The sequence below is a fragment of the Physcomitrium patens genome, chromosome 3 (assembly GCF_059467195.1).
Source record: "Physcomitrium patens ecotype Gransden chromosome 3, ASM5946719v1, whole genome shotgun sequence".
NCBI classification, from domain to species: Eukaryota; Viridiplantae; Streptophyta; class Bryopsida; order Funariales; family Funariaceae; genus Physcomitrium; species Physcomitrium patens.
In genome coordinates, this window is record NC_143412.1 from 8,027,856 (window position 1) to 8,042,141 (window position 14,286).

General features: G+C 40.8%; 1 protein-coding gene across 6 annotated transcripts; it reads right to left on the reverse strand.

The window, feature by feature from the left end:
- Nucleotides 1-687: 687 nt before the first annotated feature.
- LOC112280231 (uncharacterized) lies at nt 688-6,670 on the reverse strand. 6 transcript variants are annotated; one of them, XM_090248667.1, is made up of 10 exons: nt 5,770-6,488; nt 4,521-5,619; nt 3,661-3,828; nt 3,455-3,536; nt 3,026-3,205; nt 2,774-2,850; nt 2,509-2,542; nt 2,323-2,380; nt 1,994-2,063; nt 688-1,843 (listed from the first exon to the last, which is right to left on the reverse strand). In XM_090248667.1, the coding sequence occupies exons 2-10, from the start codon at nt 5,382-5,384 to the stop codon at nt 1,190-1,192; spliced, it is 2,187 nt and encodes a 728-aa protein (XP_090104793.1). In that variant the 5' UTR covers nt 5,385-5,619; nt 5,770-6,488; the 3' UTR covers nt 688-1,189. The 6 variants fall into 6 exon arrangements, with proteins under 6 accessions (XP_090104793.1, XP_090104794.1, XP_024371245.1 ...); XM_090248668.1 differs by having other exon boundaries at nt 6,000-6,476; XM_024515477.3 differs by having other exon boundaries at nt 3,661-3,831; nt 6,000-6,469.
- Nucleotides 6,671-14,286: the final 7,616 nt, after the last annotated feature.

Sequence of the window (14,286 nt, forward strand, 5' to 3'; positions counted from 1 at the left end):
TTTTAGAATTTTTTTTATTTTAATGTGAAATATCATTAAAATTTGTATCTATATGTAGAATATTTTATAACTTTTATTTTATTTTATTTGAGTTTTACTCAAAACAAATAAAAACACTAAAATATAAAAGCTTAATATCAAAATATTAATTAAAAATATTTAAAGAAATAACTAATTAAATATTTTTGATATTTTTAAAAAAACAATCAAACTTACAAGAGTAATTTTCTAAGATTGGACAATAGAAGTAAATTTATACTTTGATTTGATAATTTGATAATCTCCTAAAAAACGTCACATTACAAGGCAACTTTACACACTATATATTCCAAAACAAAACAGGTTTATATAAAGTTTTAAAAAATGGCTATTATTAAAAAAAAAAACTGAACTTGTATTCCATATTCAACACTTAGAGCATATATTTAAGACAAAAAAAAATGATAATATAATATAGACATAATCATTAACAGTGCACACCATTTTATTATGCTAAAAAAGTAACAGTTGACATATCTAAATACAAAGAATTAAAAAAGAAGTAGAAGATGTACAAGAAAACAAATAAATAAATAAATAAACTAAGAAGATATTCTAAGAGGCATAAATACTCTATAAAAAAACGCAAGGATTAAAAAAAACAACAATCATTTAGAAGAAAAATAAATTTCACAAAAACATCAAAAGTAGAAGAAAATAAAGTTGCATAAATACCATGATCTGAAGTAAATGTTTACATTCGCCGCACCAGGGAAGGTTGCGGTGATCTCATTGTTTCTTGTCTCCGGAATGACTAAAGAGGAGCAATTGCCCAACTTCATGTAATCTAAGTAAGCTTTCGGCATCATATGCTGCTGCTGATTTTTCCGAATAACCCACTTTAGCGATCCAACAAGAAATATATCTGCTTGCCTGTAGAAGTGGCAGCAAAGAATATTGAACCATCTCTCTCTCTCTCCGTTCACCGTGTAATCTATACCATCAGAGTTGTTGTGCTTAGTCACGAGATCTCCTCCTGCCATAGAGATTAATAATAATAATGATAATAATAATAATAATAATAATAATCGTGAGTAGCATTATGCTCAGGGAAGGAAGGACCTCCGGACCTGTGTATACTCAAGGGGGGGCAGGCTATACCAGAGAAAGATGACAATGAAAGAACACTGAACTGGGCATGACAAGCCTCTCACACAGAGGCTTGCAGGGATGTTGTTGTTGAAGTCATGCTGCCAGGTTGCTGCAGCATGCAACCCCCTTGTGGTGATGCATCGTGCCATTGCGGTGTGGCTCCTCCACCTCCATCGTCGTCAGTAATGGGTGGTGGTGGTGGTGGTGCCGATGTCGATGATGATGGTCCGTCTGTCTGATCAGTGGAATGTCCCTTGATGGAAAGTAGTAGTCGAGATGGTAAGCTCAATTGAGGAGGAGGAGGAAGAGAAGGAGGAGACTGACAAGACGCTGCGAAATCTCGAGGAGGAGCAGAGCAGCCGTGAAGAAAAAGCCCCGTCTTGGGACCGTCTTGTTTGTTGTATGCCTCTCTGAACTGCTCTTGTGGAACGATTACCATACTCGGGACCTCGACTCGAGCTCGTTTGACTGATGTCTCTCGCACTGGAGAGCTCCCATTTGTGCTCTGCTGCGGCGCTGTCTCTGATGCTTGGGAGGGTTGCGCCGGCACTACCTGGCTCTTGGGTACTTCGCTCGCGACAGCAGGAAGAGAGGCGTTGCAGAAAAGCTCAGGCCTCGGGATGAAGCCTCCAGAAGCCTTTGCCTGTGCTTCAAGCATCATCTTCAGGCTTTGCCCCTGAGCCTCAATTCGCAGTTGAAGTTCCCTTTGGATCTGTGCTCCGACAAAGAGAAGCGTTTCCGACTAAGCGAAAGACTCAAGTCGACCTACTACGTCGAAAATATTCTAGAAGTATGTTGCGTCATACATTAAATATAAGAAAACAGCGCACATCGCGAGGTAAATCATGAGGATGTAGTGTACCTCCAGTTGCTCATGCAGACGCTTCTGCACCTCCATCTGCATCTGTAAGGCCTGAGTCATTTGCAAGCTCCTGCAATTTCAACACGGCATGCAATTAGTTAAATATAACTAACTGTGCTCACCATGATGGAATCATCTGCAGAAGGTCTTCAAATTATAGCGTAGACATATCTAGTATGAACTAGAAGTCTCTCGATTTCTGTCTACAACCGAAAGTTCTAATGCGCAGATGGTTCACAACAATAGAGCGTTCTCTCAGATTGTCGTACAGCCAAAAGGTGTAACTGACTAACGGCCCTCGAAACATGATAACTTGAGGAGAATCTTACGAAGTTAAATCCATGGGGCCCAGCGAATTATCATTTCGTTTACGATCATTTCTTGCATCTGCACACCGAAGAATAGCAGTCAGAGATCCATAAGCAGTGTCCGCTTCAGCAGAGATCTGTATTCGCTTTCTTAGTGATATCTAGTATTAGATCTATCTAGTAACTTTCTCAGTTATGAGAGCATACCTTCAGAAGAAGCCTCGGGGATAAGCCTGTACTTCTGCATGTACAAAAAGAAGGAACGACCATGAGAATTGGCACCACTGACCAACCTCAAACTCAAAGAAAAACCTGAACTAGCACAACAATACATTTGAGTAACAAACCAGACGCATTAGGAAACTTGCGTTTAGAATCAAAACTTGCGTGCCTTGGCTTAGGACCATCCTTGAATTGAAGGTGTTACGTGAAAGAAAAGGCTATTTAAAGTACGTTGGTGCAAACTACTAACCTGTAAATGGCTCTTTACGTGGTAGATGGTGATCCCGTTAACGCCCATAACACGCAGTACAGCTTTCGGTGTTGCACCTGCTCAGTGTATACGGTATATGAACAAAATAAACCCCCTTTTTTCCAAAAACTCAGATCTCTCTAATGCAATAAGCTCCTTGCAGTAGGAGACACTTAAATGAGGAACGAACTTCACCTGTTAAAAGACCTAAAAGAAATGACATTGAGGATAAGAGATTGTGCAGCTACTCACGTTCAGGGCCACCCAATTGTGCAACAGCATCTACAAACTTGTCGTGAAGTTCTGGAGTCCATCGTAGACGAGTTTTAACAGAAGCTGCTTCGGCGGCTGAAGCTGCTGCTGATGATGAAGCAGTTGCTCCAACTGGTGCAGAGTTCCTTGAGGCACCTGGACTCCCCTCCGAAGCAGCACCTACACCAAAAACCAACCCAATACATACTTTAGAGATTTTTGCGTGTCATTGGTCACGCTCAAACAGTATCTATCCACTGCAGGATGAACTTAACTCTATCCAATTTCAAGTTAAGAACCACCTGCTAGTAACCTTTGACAAAGCTCGCAAACAAACAGACAGAAATCTGATGGAAAATGGTTCATACGATGGGCTAAGAAAGCTGCTTCATGAAATGGGTTGTGAAAGAGGCGAGAAGAAGCACGCACCTGAATGTTGCTGCTCAGTTCGTAAATCTTTTGTAGGAATGAGTCGAGGTGGTGGGTGAAACCTCTTTGGTTGTTGGAATACCTGCGATTTGAAGATTTGAAAACGTTGGTCAATTTCCAAGATTGCGTTAACCGTTCATACATAAAAAGAATTCTGTGAACAAACAAGTCACAGCTTACAAGACCACATGGCACAGTGATCTCACTCGTCGGTTGTTGGTGTCCAACGGCCCGTTCTCGTTGTACGCGTCAGAAAAGTTCTCCATCCATTCAGGATCCGTCCAGTCAGAAATGTTCACTGAAGCTTCTGCTGTCTGCGAGGAGCCCTCACCGTCACGAGGTATATTTTGGTCAGAAGCTCCTTCAAGCAATACCTGCTACAAGAACAAACTTTGATTCTCAGCCATTTCTTAGCTACAAATTACTATCATAACCTGGCTAACTACTGCAGGGATACATGAAGTCAATTATCTTAGATAATAACTAGACCAAACTGCTGCACATATAGTCTCAAACCGTTCTAGTAAAGCCCAATATCGAATACTTGCTAATATCTCTACTGATTTCATTCTTGCTACAGGGGAACAGAATGATCATATAATAATAGTCCTGTCAGAAGTGCTAAATGAAAAGCTATGTAAGTGACCCTGGGGTTCAAGCCCAGCTCGACGTTCAGCTATACAAAACAGAGAGTAGTCGAAAAATTCGAAAACCTTGACTCATGAATGCAACGGATATGTGTGCAACAGAAGCTGTAAACTGATTTACTAAAAGATGAGAATTACCACAGACAAGATATATCACCATCAACGATATTTCAAAAGAATTTTCTTTCGCCGATCAAAAACTAACAATGCTAATGTGACGCTTAGTCCATGCCCATCGGGTTGTCACCAAGCGATCTTACACGGCCATCGTTCTTGATTGTCTTTCCCAAATGTAGCAAACAAAGTTCTGAATTCTACACCCTAAACGTGTAAACACTCATGTTCTCGAAACTCAGATCCCTAGAAGAGAATAAAATGCAAGCAGAGAAAAATATACATATAATGGGAGGAGGACTAACATGTAAAGGATCGCAAAGGCTGATAGCATCGGTGTTGGGAGGAATGCCAAGTCCTGAAGCAGGATACTGGCCCAAAGAGGCGGCAGATCCACCGCCTCTTCCAGAAGCGGTATCCTGATACCCCATTTGTAGATCGGATTCTATTACACCATTCGCCCCAACCATGCGAAATCCTCCACCATCACCAGGTGGTGCCGTTACCACTCCCCTGCGCGGAGAATGGAAATTCAAGCAACTGTCACTTGTTGGCACAAGAGCACTAAGCTGCGCGAGAGCTGCAGGTCTGCTGCCCCCGCTTGATGGGCTCGACACCCCCATAGACATGACATCCGATGGCCAATGCACATCCGACTGGGGAGATTCTGCTCCTACCCACTGGCTATTACTGCTGGACCACTGTTGTGAAAAAGTCGCAGAGAGGTTGTGAAAGGAAGGAATCTGGAACGATGGCGAAGATCTATCCTGCACACTCCCGTAGGGCAATCCATGGTGGATGTTATGCTGGGACGACGGTGCTACGTGAGACGATGTGTGTCTGCTCATGGTCGGGGGATTGTACTCGGGAGTGGTGGATGGAGGATGGACGGCATAAGGAGATGGAGATTGCCATGAAGAAGGAGATCCGCCGCCAGTATCGACCGAGTAGTAGCTTCGCTGCTGGGTGGAATTAGCGCCGCAGACCTGATACTGGATACCCCCAAGTGCAGCTGTGGAGGACGGAAGAAAGGGCTGGGAAGCGAACTGCGCACCAGCCGGTGGAAAAGCTTGCGACACACCTGGTGATGCTCGGGGGCTACCGCTGCTGTCATAGCCTTGCTGGTGCGCAGCTAAACTGGGGAGCAAGGGTGGCATTTGAGAAGGCATTGGAGGCTTGGCATGGGTGGAAAGCTATGAGCTAAAATTTGGGAGGAGATCACTTCCTGAATTCAAGACTGGTGCTCATGCACACCTAAGTTTCTGTATTTCGATATGACGCGTGAGCCATGGTGCTTAATTTCCAACTAAACTGATGGTCTAAGTCTTGTCCACCGAGAGTCTCACCCCAAATTCTCCAAGAGCTTGACTTGCCTGCTACATTGATTGAAGCTGTGAAACCTGCCTGAAGATGCGCATCCGAGTCCAACAAACACAAGAAAGAAATTATTTTACTCCACTGGAAAACGAAAGTCGTTCGATATTGTAAATGCGACAAGAACCAGTTCAAAGCATGATGCTCTCAGGGAAGCCAGCTCATGACGAACTTGAATACCTACTGCGTCTGGCTTTGGATTCCCAAGCCAGGTTTGCGCCAAACCTTTACGCCAAATTACTTCACCTGCTTCTCCTGACTATGCAATGAACCCAGATCCATAGAAACCAAAGAGTGGTATTCAAACCTAGCCACGAATCCAGTCACCGCCACCGTAGACAAAACCCAAATCTCTGCGGCATCATTCTAAAATCCATGCGCGAGTAAAAAGATTCACATAATGAAACAACCTGAAACTCCCGAAAGTGAAACGGGTGCTCCACTTTCCCTGCCTCCTGATCCTTCTCTCTCAAGAGACTGACTCCTGAATGAAACGCAGCAAACGGGGTTGACAAAGCACACCCACCACGCGACACCCGAGAGAACTCAAAACTCTCGCAATCCGATCTTCAAAAATAAATAAATAAATAAATAACCCTCGCCCACTCCGAATTCTTTCTTTCTTCGCTTCCGTCCCCGCAACCTCTCTCTCTCGCTGCGTTCTTCGTCACCACCCCACCAACTCTATTGACCGCGGCTGTCTCCCTTCAACTCGCTACCCCGGATTCTCAGGCTCAAAGGCGCAGAAACAAGGAACCTCGCTTGACGCACCACCACCCGGAACTAATCACAACACTAATCTGCATAATCTCAAGGTGACGATCCTTCGTGCGGAATTAAGATCTCAGGGGACACCGGGTGAAGACTACGCGCAAGCTCAGAGAAGGGCAAAGAAGCAAAAACCAAAAAAACCAAAAACAAAAACAAAAGGGTACACTAGGCACCCAAGCGAGGATCTGGCCTGACTTTCTCGACCGAGCTAGACAAGAAGATTCCGTTTTTTCCATGCCCCATTTGAAGGAGAAGCCTGGAGCGATTACTTTTCTTTCTTTCCTTCTTCCTTTCTGTGTTTCTTTTTTATCTCTTTAGGCTCTGGAGACTCACTTGCAGAGTGAGTGGTAAACTAACCCAGTGGACTACAGTCATCATCAGAGAGAATCTGGAGCAGCAGCGACGTAAACAGTCGTTCGGCCAATTTCTCACGCCAAGTAGCACCACCCACATACTCCGCCAGATACTCCGATCTATACGTATCCGGTATCGTGAGTTTACACCGTCCACCTGCACTGCACCGATTCCGGGTCCAGTGCCCACATCCAGCTCCGGATCCAGGCTACTACAGTAGCGCCTGTGAGAGAAAGAACACTAACAATGATAAAATAAAGCATGAAGTATATTAATAAAATAACTTGATTACATCATATTGATAAGTGTCTATTATATTAAGTTGTAACTTCTCCATAACTACTTCGTAACTACTTAAAGGTAATTTTACATTTACTAACATGTATTAATTTATCTAATATAAATTATCTAATATATATTAATAAATCTAACACCGGCCTGCTGGAGTATCATCATCCGCGTCCAGGACCATCGATTTCTAGACACGTCTGCAGACTTACTTAAAAGTCTCGTGCGAGATTTGAAGGTTGGCTGATTAGCATTACTGGAGGTTCGTCGCCTGAGACCAGCGAATACGGAGCCGTTTAAGGACAAGGGACGGATCTGAGAGGAAGTGGGGAGCGCAACAAACGAATGTTAAGAACAGGTATTAGAACGATGAGAGCAACTTGACTGGAAGTCGAAATCGGGTTTAAAAGAAGGGTGTGAGATAACTCTGCGCTTGTGGAGTTTTCCACAGCGCCACTACCAGCGATCCCCTCTGCTAATTTCGGCACCGCCAAATCGAGTTAGAGATCATACTTACAAAACAAAAAAAAAACGCCCCCAAGGGGCTTGCCATGTTTGTGGACTACTTTCATCGGAGGTACAAGCCGCGAAAGGGGTGTTTTTCCTTGGCCGTTCATGAAATGGGGAAATTAGCGAGGGAAAGACTTGCACTTGCTGTGCTGAGGAGCATTGAATGATGTGTGCGAGGGAGGGGCCCAGGAGAATCTCCAGACTGGCAGGCGCTTTGCCAACGCTCCCTCTCGTGCGCAATTCCCATTAGCAGATCATCTTCTCTTGCGTTGTTTAGATTTTGAGGGTGGTCACGAAAAGGTGACACGATGGAATTGTCAACTTGCCTCCACTGCTCACACGACCCAACCAAGGGTGCACTCTCCGATTGGAGCAACGAGCTGCATCTCTCTCGCTCTCTCTCCGGCACCGAACTTTGCCCACTCTGTGAGGAACATATTTTGACAGGGCGCTGAGAATCGGGAGCTTAGCCGGAAACAGGGTGATGTGGCGTTCAGAAGATCATGCAAATGCTGGACAGCCCCTCCGTCCTGTTTATGGTGCAGGTTTTGCGCCTTTAGGATATGAGATTGCGGCCCATTCGTCTCTGCTGTTGAAAAGTTGAAGGTGGAGGGGAGGGGGCAGGGTAATTCGGCAGGTGGAAGTGCATTCGTGACTCCTGGCAACCAACTCATCACCGCCGAAAACAAACAAACAAAGCAAAACAAAAAAAATTGATCTTTTAAAATACTAGACTGAACTAAAGAAAATCCCCCCCCCCTGATTGTATTGACATCGTTCAGGACCACAAGAAGCATTGTTACTTTAATAGATTATATATTCAACAAATATAAATCAATACATATGTGGACAACATTTTTTTCTTTATAGGTTTGAACACGGAGCTTGTTTGCTTATTTGCTTGTGTTTGTGTATGCATGTGTAGTCAAAGCGTTGACGTAACATGAAACAAGTGGTTAGTTCAATATTTGATTTTTATACCCTTGTTATTGCTTTTGTAATACCTGGTAGGTATTGAATCAACATGTTTTTTATTTTTATTTTTATAAATGATCAAACTGTGGATTATTATGTCTTGACAGTACAGTATACTGAGTTATTACAGTTGCTCTGTAACTTATCGTGTTAGTAAAAACAAATTAGGCCAAAGTGAGGATTGTTTCAGTTATTTACAACAGGAATCAAACCAATATGAGAGACTTTCTTGGCATTTGTACACGTCACATACATTACCATTAGTTCAACACCAAATTGCTTCGTGATTGCAATAAACAGACAGTAAAACAATGAATTGAAGGGACTGTCCTTCACCAATTCAACGTGCACGATTAGAATATTGGCATGGCATGGAACACTATTCATGATAAATATTCAATCCCCTGAACTTTGCCACCACAATGTGCACCTCGATTCAGCCAAGTCAAAGATTCTGGTGTGGACACTTTGGGGCGTTCCCAATAAGTAGATTCAGTTCTATGGAATGGATTTTACACCCCTTGTCTAGTTACCTGAAGTGCCTCGTCTAATCGGCGAATTCGTTCAACCCACAAGATTCTCTCAAGCTTTATTGTTGGTGATATTGAAACATTTGTGTGTGTTTTCCGGGAATTCAGATTTTACTGTAAAACGTGCGTTCCGATGGTGTGTACTCAGACAAGGTGGTAATTCCACAAAGACGTCACTCATCCAGCAAGGCTGTTGACCGATCGACCTTTTCCTCTGCGAAGTGGCAGGCAGGCAAACCATCCGTGTGTAGACTTTTCGAGAGATTAAATCAAGGAGGGAAAAAAAAAGAAAAAAAAAAAAAAAGACAAAGTTAAAAAAAGCGCTAGTCGACAAGGATTCATGTCGAGAATGAAACTTGCCATCCAGCCTTGCGCACCATGACTAGGCCTTCGAGGCAAACGTGTTAAATTGCGCTACTCAATTTCCTGATGAATCTTCCCATTCGGAAGATTTAATTTTTTACTATTGTTGGATACCGTTGTCACTGGATTTCGATGGCAATGATTTTGACGACGGGGATTACGAAGGAAACCCAAATCGCAGAAGTTTCTCATACAACGCTCAACTGGAAACGCGGGGGCAGAAGGGACAACGAGCGAATGGGGGGTGGCGCTCTATTCGGATTGGCCTTTCATGCTCTCATACTATGAAACGTGGAAGGGCCATCTGGGTCGAAGATTTCAGGGGTCCATCTTCCCATATTTAGAAACGATGCTTATTTAGACGGTGTGGCTGGGTTCATTCCATTGCCATTAAAAAAATGTAATAGCCGAATAATGTGCAGGTGCCCTACTTTTTACCCTTCCCGCTCTAACCCCTTGACCCCTAAACCCCCCGACTCCATCGCCTCTCGCAAGTCCCTAATCCTCCCCCCCTCACATCTTGGCCACTACCAGTACAGGAACAGCAGCAGCGGTTTCTGCCACTGCAACATGCATCTCCGAAAACAAAGTGGGCGCAAGTCCCCTCTGCAAGCCGAATCAGTGCACACAACAACAACAACAACACCAGGCAAATCGACAGCACCGTCATCACCAATCGCCTGACACCATCCAACAACCTCAGATCGACAGTTCCGTTCATTGCCCTGCAGGTTCACGACGACGCTTCCGATCACCTCCCCCCACCCTCCTAGTCGCATATTCCTTGCGAATCTAGACATCGATTAGGCCACCTGATCTGCAACTAGATCGGATCGGTCCAGCGTTTGTTTTCAAGAGGAGAATAAATAAATAAATAAAACGAAAAGAGAAAAGACGACGGATCCTTATCCAAGTCAAGTGCGCCCCATCGATGCATCTTACAGATTGGATGGGTCGATTCCGGAGGCGGGGATTCACTCCCAAGCTCTCCGAAAGAGGGATCAGAGGAGGGGTTTGTCTGCTTCGCTCTCCACACACAGAGACACAACATATTCTCCTTCACTCACTCACTCACTCACTCACTCATTCACTCAGATGCAAGTCAGTCACCTACAGGGTTCGAACGGGCAACAGACAAGATCGAATATCCAGTTATATACCCAAGGAAGCTGGGACCATGGCGATGAATATTCAGTCACATGGGAGAGAATAGGCTTCGTAGCCGGGCAGTGAACAGTGCGTCCTTGTCGTCGTCGTCGTCGCTGTTGTTATTGTTGTTGGTGAGGCATCATCGTCGTCATCATCATCATCATCATCGAGCCTTACCAACAAGGCGGAGGTTCCCGGATAGGAGTGGGACATACTCCACTGTGGATGCAAATTCAGACCTCATTTCGGTGTGTGTCTCCGCATCCCACATGCAGTTTTGGAGGGGCTTCTTCTTCTGCTTCTTCTTCTTCGGGGAATCTCGGCCCTGTTGATACTTGGGGGAGGTGAGGAGGGCGATGGGAGGAGAAGGAGGACGAGGAGGAGAAAGAGAGGGTGCCTGCCTGCCACAGATTCTGACGCTGCGTCTGCGTCGTCTGCAAGGCCACCTAGTATTTGTATGCCCAAACCCAGCGACGCATTGACAGCAGGATCTCGCAACTTTTGTGGATTGTAGCGACCACGAGCTCACGCATCTCACCCGCTCTCTCCCTCTCACGTGCCGCAACACAGCCCACCCGGATGCAGCTTTCATGTAGAAATCCAATTTGGCTTACCAGTCAACAAAAAAGCGAAACAAACACACATGCACATACACACAGGGGAAAACAAAAACAAAACAAAACAAAAAAACATACACTGCCGAGGAGTAGGTATCCCTTCCGAAGGTTGCAACAAACTCAAAGGATTTCTTTACAAATCTACTAATGTATTAACCAGACTGCTGTCTGTTGCCATTCCTTGAATACTTTTAAAACCACATGCAAGAAAAAAAGAAAACAAGAACAGACACATAGTTTATTACTGAACAAAGAGGATTTTTTGATGAATGTTTATTTGTATAAAGAGGTAATGATCCTCATTATTCTTCAGTCTGTTTTTTGTTTTGTTTGCTTCTTAAACAGATGGGTGTGGGTGGAATGTTGGTATAAAAGGCTTTTTGATAGTGTGCTGTAGTATCACAATATTCAAGGGGCAATAGCGATATTGAATCTAGTGCTGGAATTGAATTATGTGTATTAAGCTCTTGATTCACACTCCTATGTTTTTGAGGGAATCCTATTCAAATATTGATTTTTTCTTTGATCAAGTACCCAGTGCACTCCAGCACCGATAATGACCTCTGAAAAAAGGAAAACAAAACAAAACAAAACATAAAAAATTATTATTTCTCTGGTGAAGAAACCATTTATGAACTCATGAACATCTATTCCTCAAAAAATTGAGTTCCTTTTTTTGGTAAAATTTGAAAATATGTGATACTTTTTAAGTAATGAGGAGATTTTTGGTTCAAAATATATTAAATTAGGTTTGATCCTTTACACAAAGAAAATTTAATCTTTATGCTATATATATATATATATATATATATATATATATGTTTTATACTCACTTTTCAAATCTGCATAATTGTTGGGTTTTTAATGACTTTAGCATCTACTGTGTGTACGTAATTTATCACATCCTGTTTCAAAACCAATTCATAAAACTTAAATTTACTTAGTGAATGATTTCTATTTTTAATTTTTAAACCTTTTGATATAATTCAGAACAACACCTAACATGATTGGTGTCTTTCATCAAGGGTATTCAATTTTAAATAAGCCAAACTAATAACTTTGTGGACAGAGTTTGTTACACATAGGGGGACGCCATATTTTATTCTTTTACGTTAAAAGTGCGAGATATTACACAATTATCAAGTTTTTTAATTATAACTTTGATTTGCGGAGATACTTTATTTAATATTTTCATTAGTGGAAAAAAGATTAAACATAAAAACAATTATGTAAAAATCTCATTTATTGATTTATCTTATGCACATGTAAAAAGTAAAATACCGAGTAATTAATAAATTATATAAGTCTATATAATATTACATCTTTGCATGAAAATTCGAGTACTTTAGTTCATCTACATAAAGCAAGATAAACACACATATGCATAAAAAACAAAAAAATAAAATTATTATAATTTTTTGTAAAACATTTTTAAAATTGAGATAAAAATATTTACAGTCTTAAATATTCAAGTTAAGATTTTAATCTTTAATTTTCAATTTTTGTTTTATTTGTTATTCAAAATTGTCTCTGTTTTACAATCAAATTTTAATAAATAAAAACCACCATCATGTTTTCTACATATTAGCCATTTTAAGCTCCAAATTTAATTTGTAAAACCAAGGCACCAACAAGTCTCATTAATTTTTTATATCAATTAACTATTGGCATATATATATATATATATATTTAATTTTTTAATTAATGGAACCAATTAATAAAAAAATCAATAGCTTGCAACACTATCCTTTTACAATTTGTTTATGTCAAATAATAAGTACTTTTGCATCTTCTCAATTCAACAAAAAGATCAGATCCATAAAAATAAATAAATAAAAACAAGAAAAGTGGAAGATAATGAACATTTTTTTGAACTAGATTGTTGCTTTTGAAAAAAATTGGATGTATTTTTCGTATTATTAATTAATTCATTAATAATAAAATAGATAATATGAAAAAAATATATATATTGGTATTAAAAGAATTATTTAAGGCAATTTATAAATTTGTTACAAGTTAGAAAAGTTTGCTAAATTTCCAATCATATTAGATATTACTTCAAATAATTTGAGCATACTAAGGTTTAACATTAAAACTCAATTAAACTTAATATTATTTATAATTAAAATATTTTAAGTATATTTGACAACCATTTTTAAGTATATAGAATGTAAAAATTGACTCAATGTTTAAGACTAATCAACATAGATTGATAAATTCTTAAATCCTACAAAGACCTAATCGAGATTGTGTCCACTTTCATATTATTAGCCAACAAATAGTTATATTTTTTCGTTATCTAAACAACCACTCTTATATCAACATTTCACAACACTATGTAAAAATAATATTCTGGAAATTACAAACATTTTTTTATCATATTAAGAGTAAAATTTACAATAAAAAACAATGCACAAGTTTAAAAATGATCATGTAATTGTCAATTCAACATGATTGTGCATGCACTAGATCTGAAAACAAAATTTATGTGTAAAGCAAAGATTTCATATGAAGCATATTGCATTTAGATTATGACTACATAAATAACAAATGCAAACTGTTTAGCCAACAACAAGTTGAATGAGATTCTGGTGATTTAATTTGTTAACAAATTCATTGTTATGGTTGGAACCTTGCTGGACTGTGGATATGGCCCATTCTGAATCTGATAGATTCATTCGTAAAGTCCAGTCTCCTCACTCACAAGCTAGTGACTTCGAAGTGAAGAGTGCTTTGATCATGAAGGTTTTATCCCGATGGCACCAACATGGTTTGTGAGGTCATTTTAAGTTCAGTTAAAGGGAGTTGGGAACAGAGTGGTTGGAAATTGATTAAACTTGAATGTGGTCCTAGTGGGATCATAATAATACAACCTCTTTTGTGGTACATCAATCAAATGAATATATATATATATATATATACATACATATATGTCTGTGTGTGTGCGCGCATTGAGAAGGAGAGAAGATGCACAACATTTGGAGAGCACCCAACAAAGTGGTTCGATGTCCATAGACTGACTAAAAGCAGTGAGGCTTGGTAACCTCTCTTGGTTGTCAAGCATGCTTTCACTCGAATGTGGGGAGAGGAGGTACAAGAGAGATGCTTATGCTCACTTCTTCAAATCAAAGATGAGGTTT

Coding starts and splice junctions, on each gene's coding strand:
- LOC112280231 (XM_024515475.3), bottom strand. CDS start 5,384: ATGCCTTCTCAAATGCCACCCTTGCTCCCCAGTTTAGCTGCGCACCAG. Junction 3,832..4,520: donor GCCTTTGCGATCCTTTACAT/GTTAGTCCTCCT, acceptor TTGTTCTTGTAG/CAGGTATTGCTTGAAGGAGC. Junction 2,543..2,773: donor ACGTAAAGAGCCATTTACAG/GTTAGTAGTTTG, acceptor TTGTACATGCAG/AAGTACAGGCTTATCCCCGA.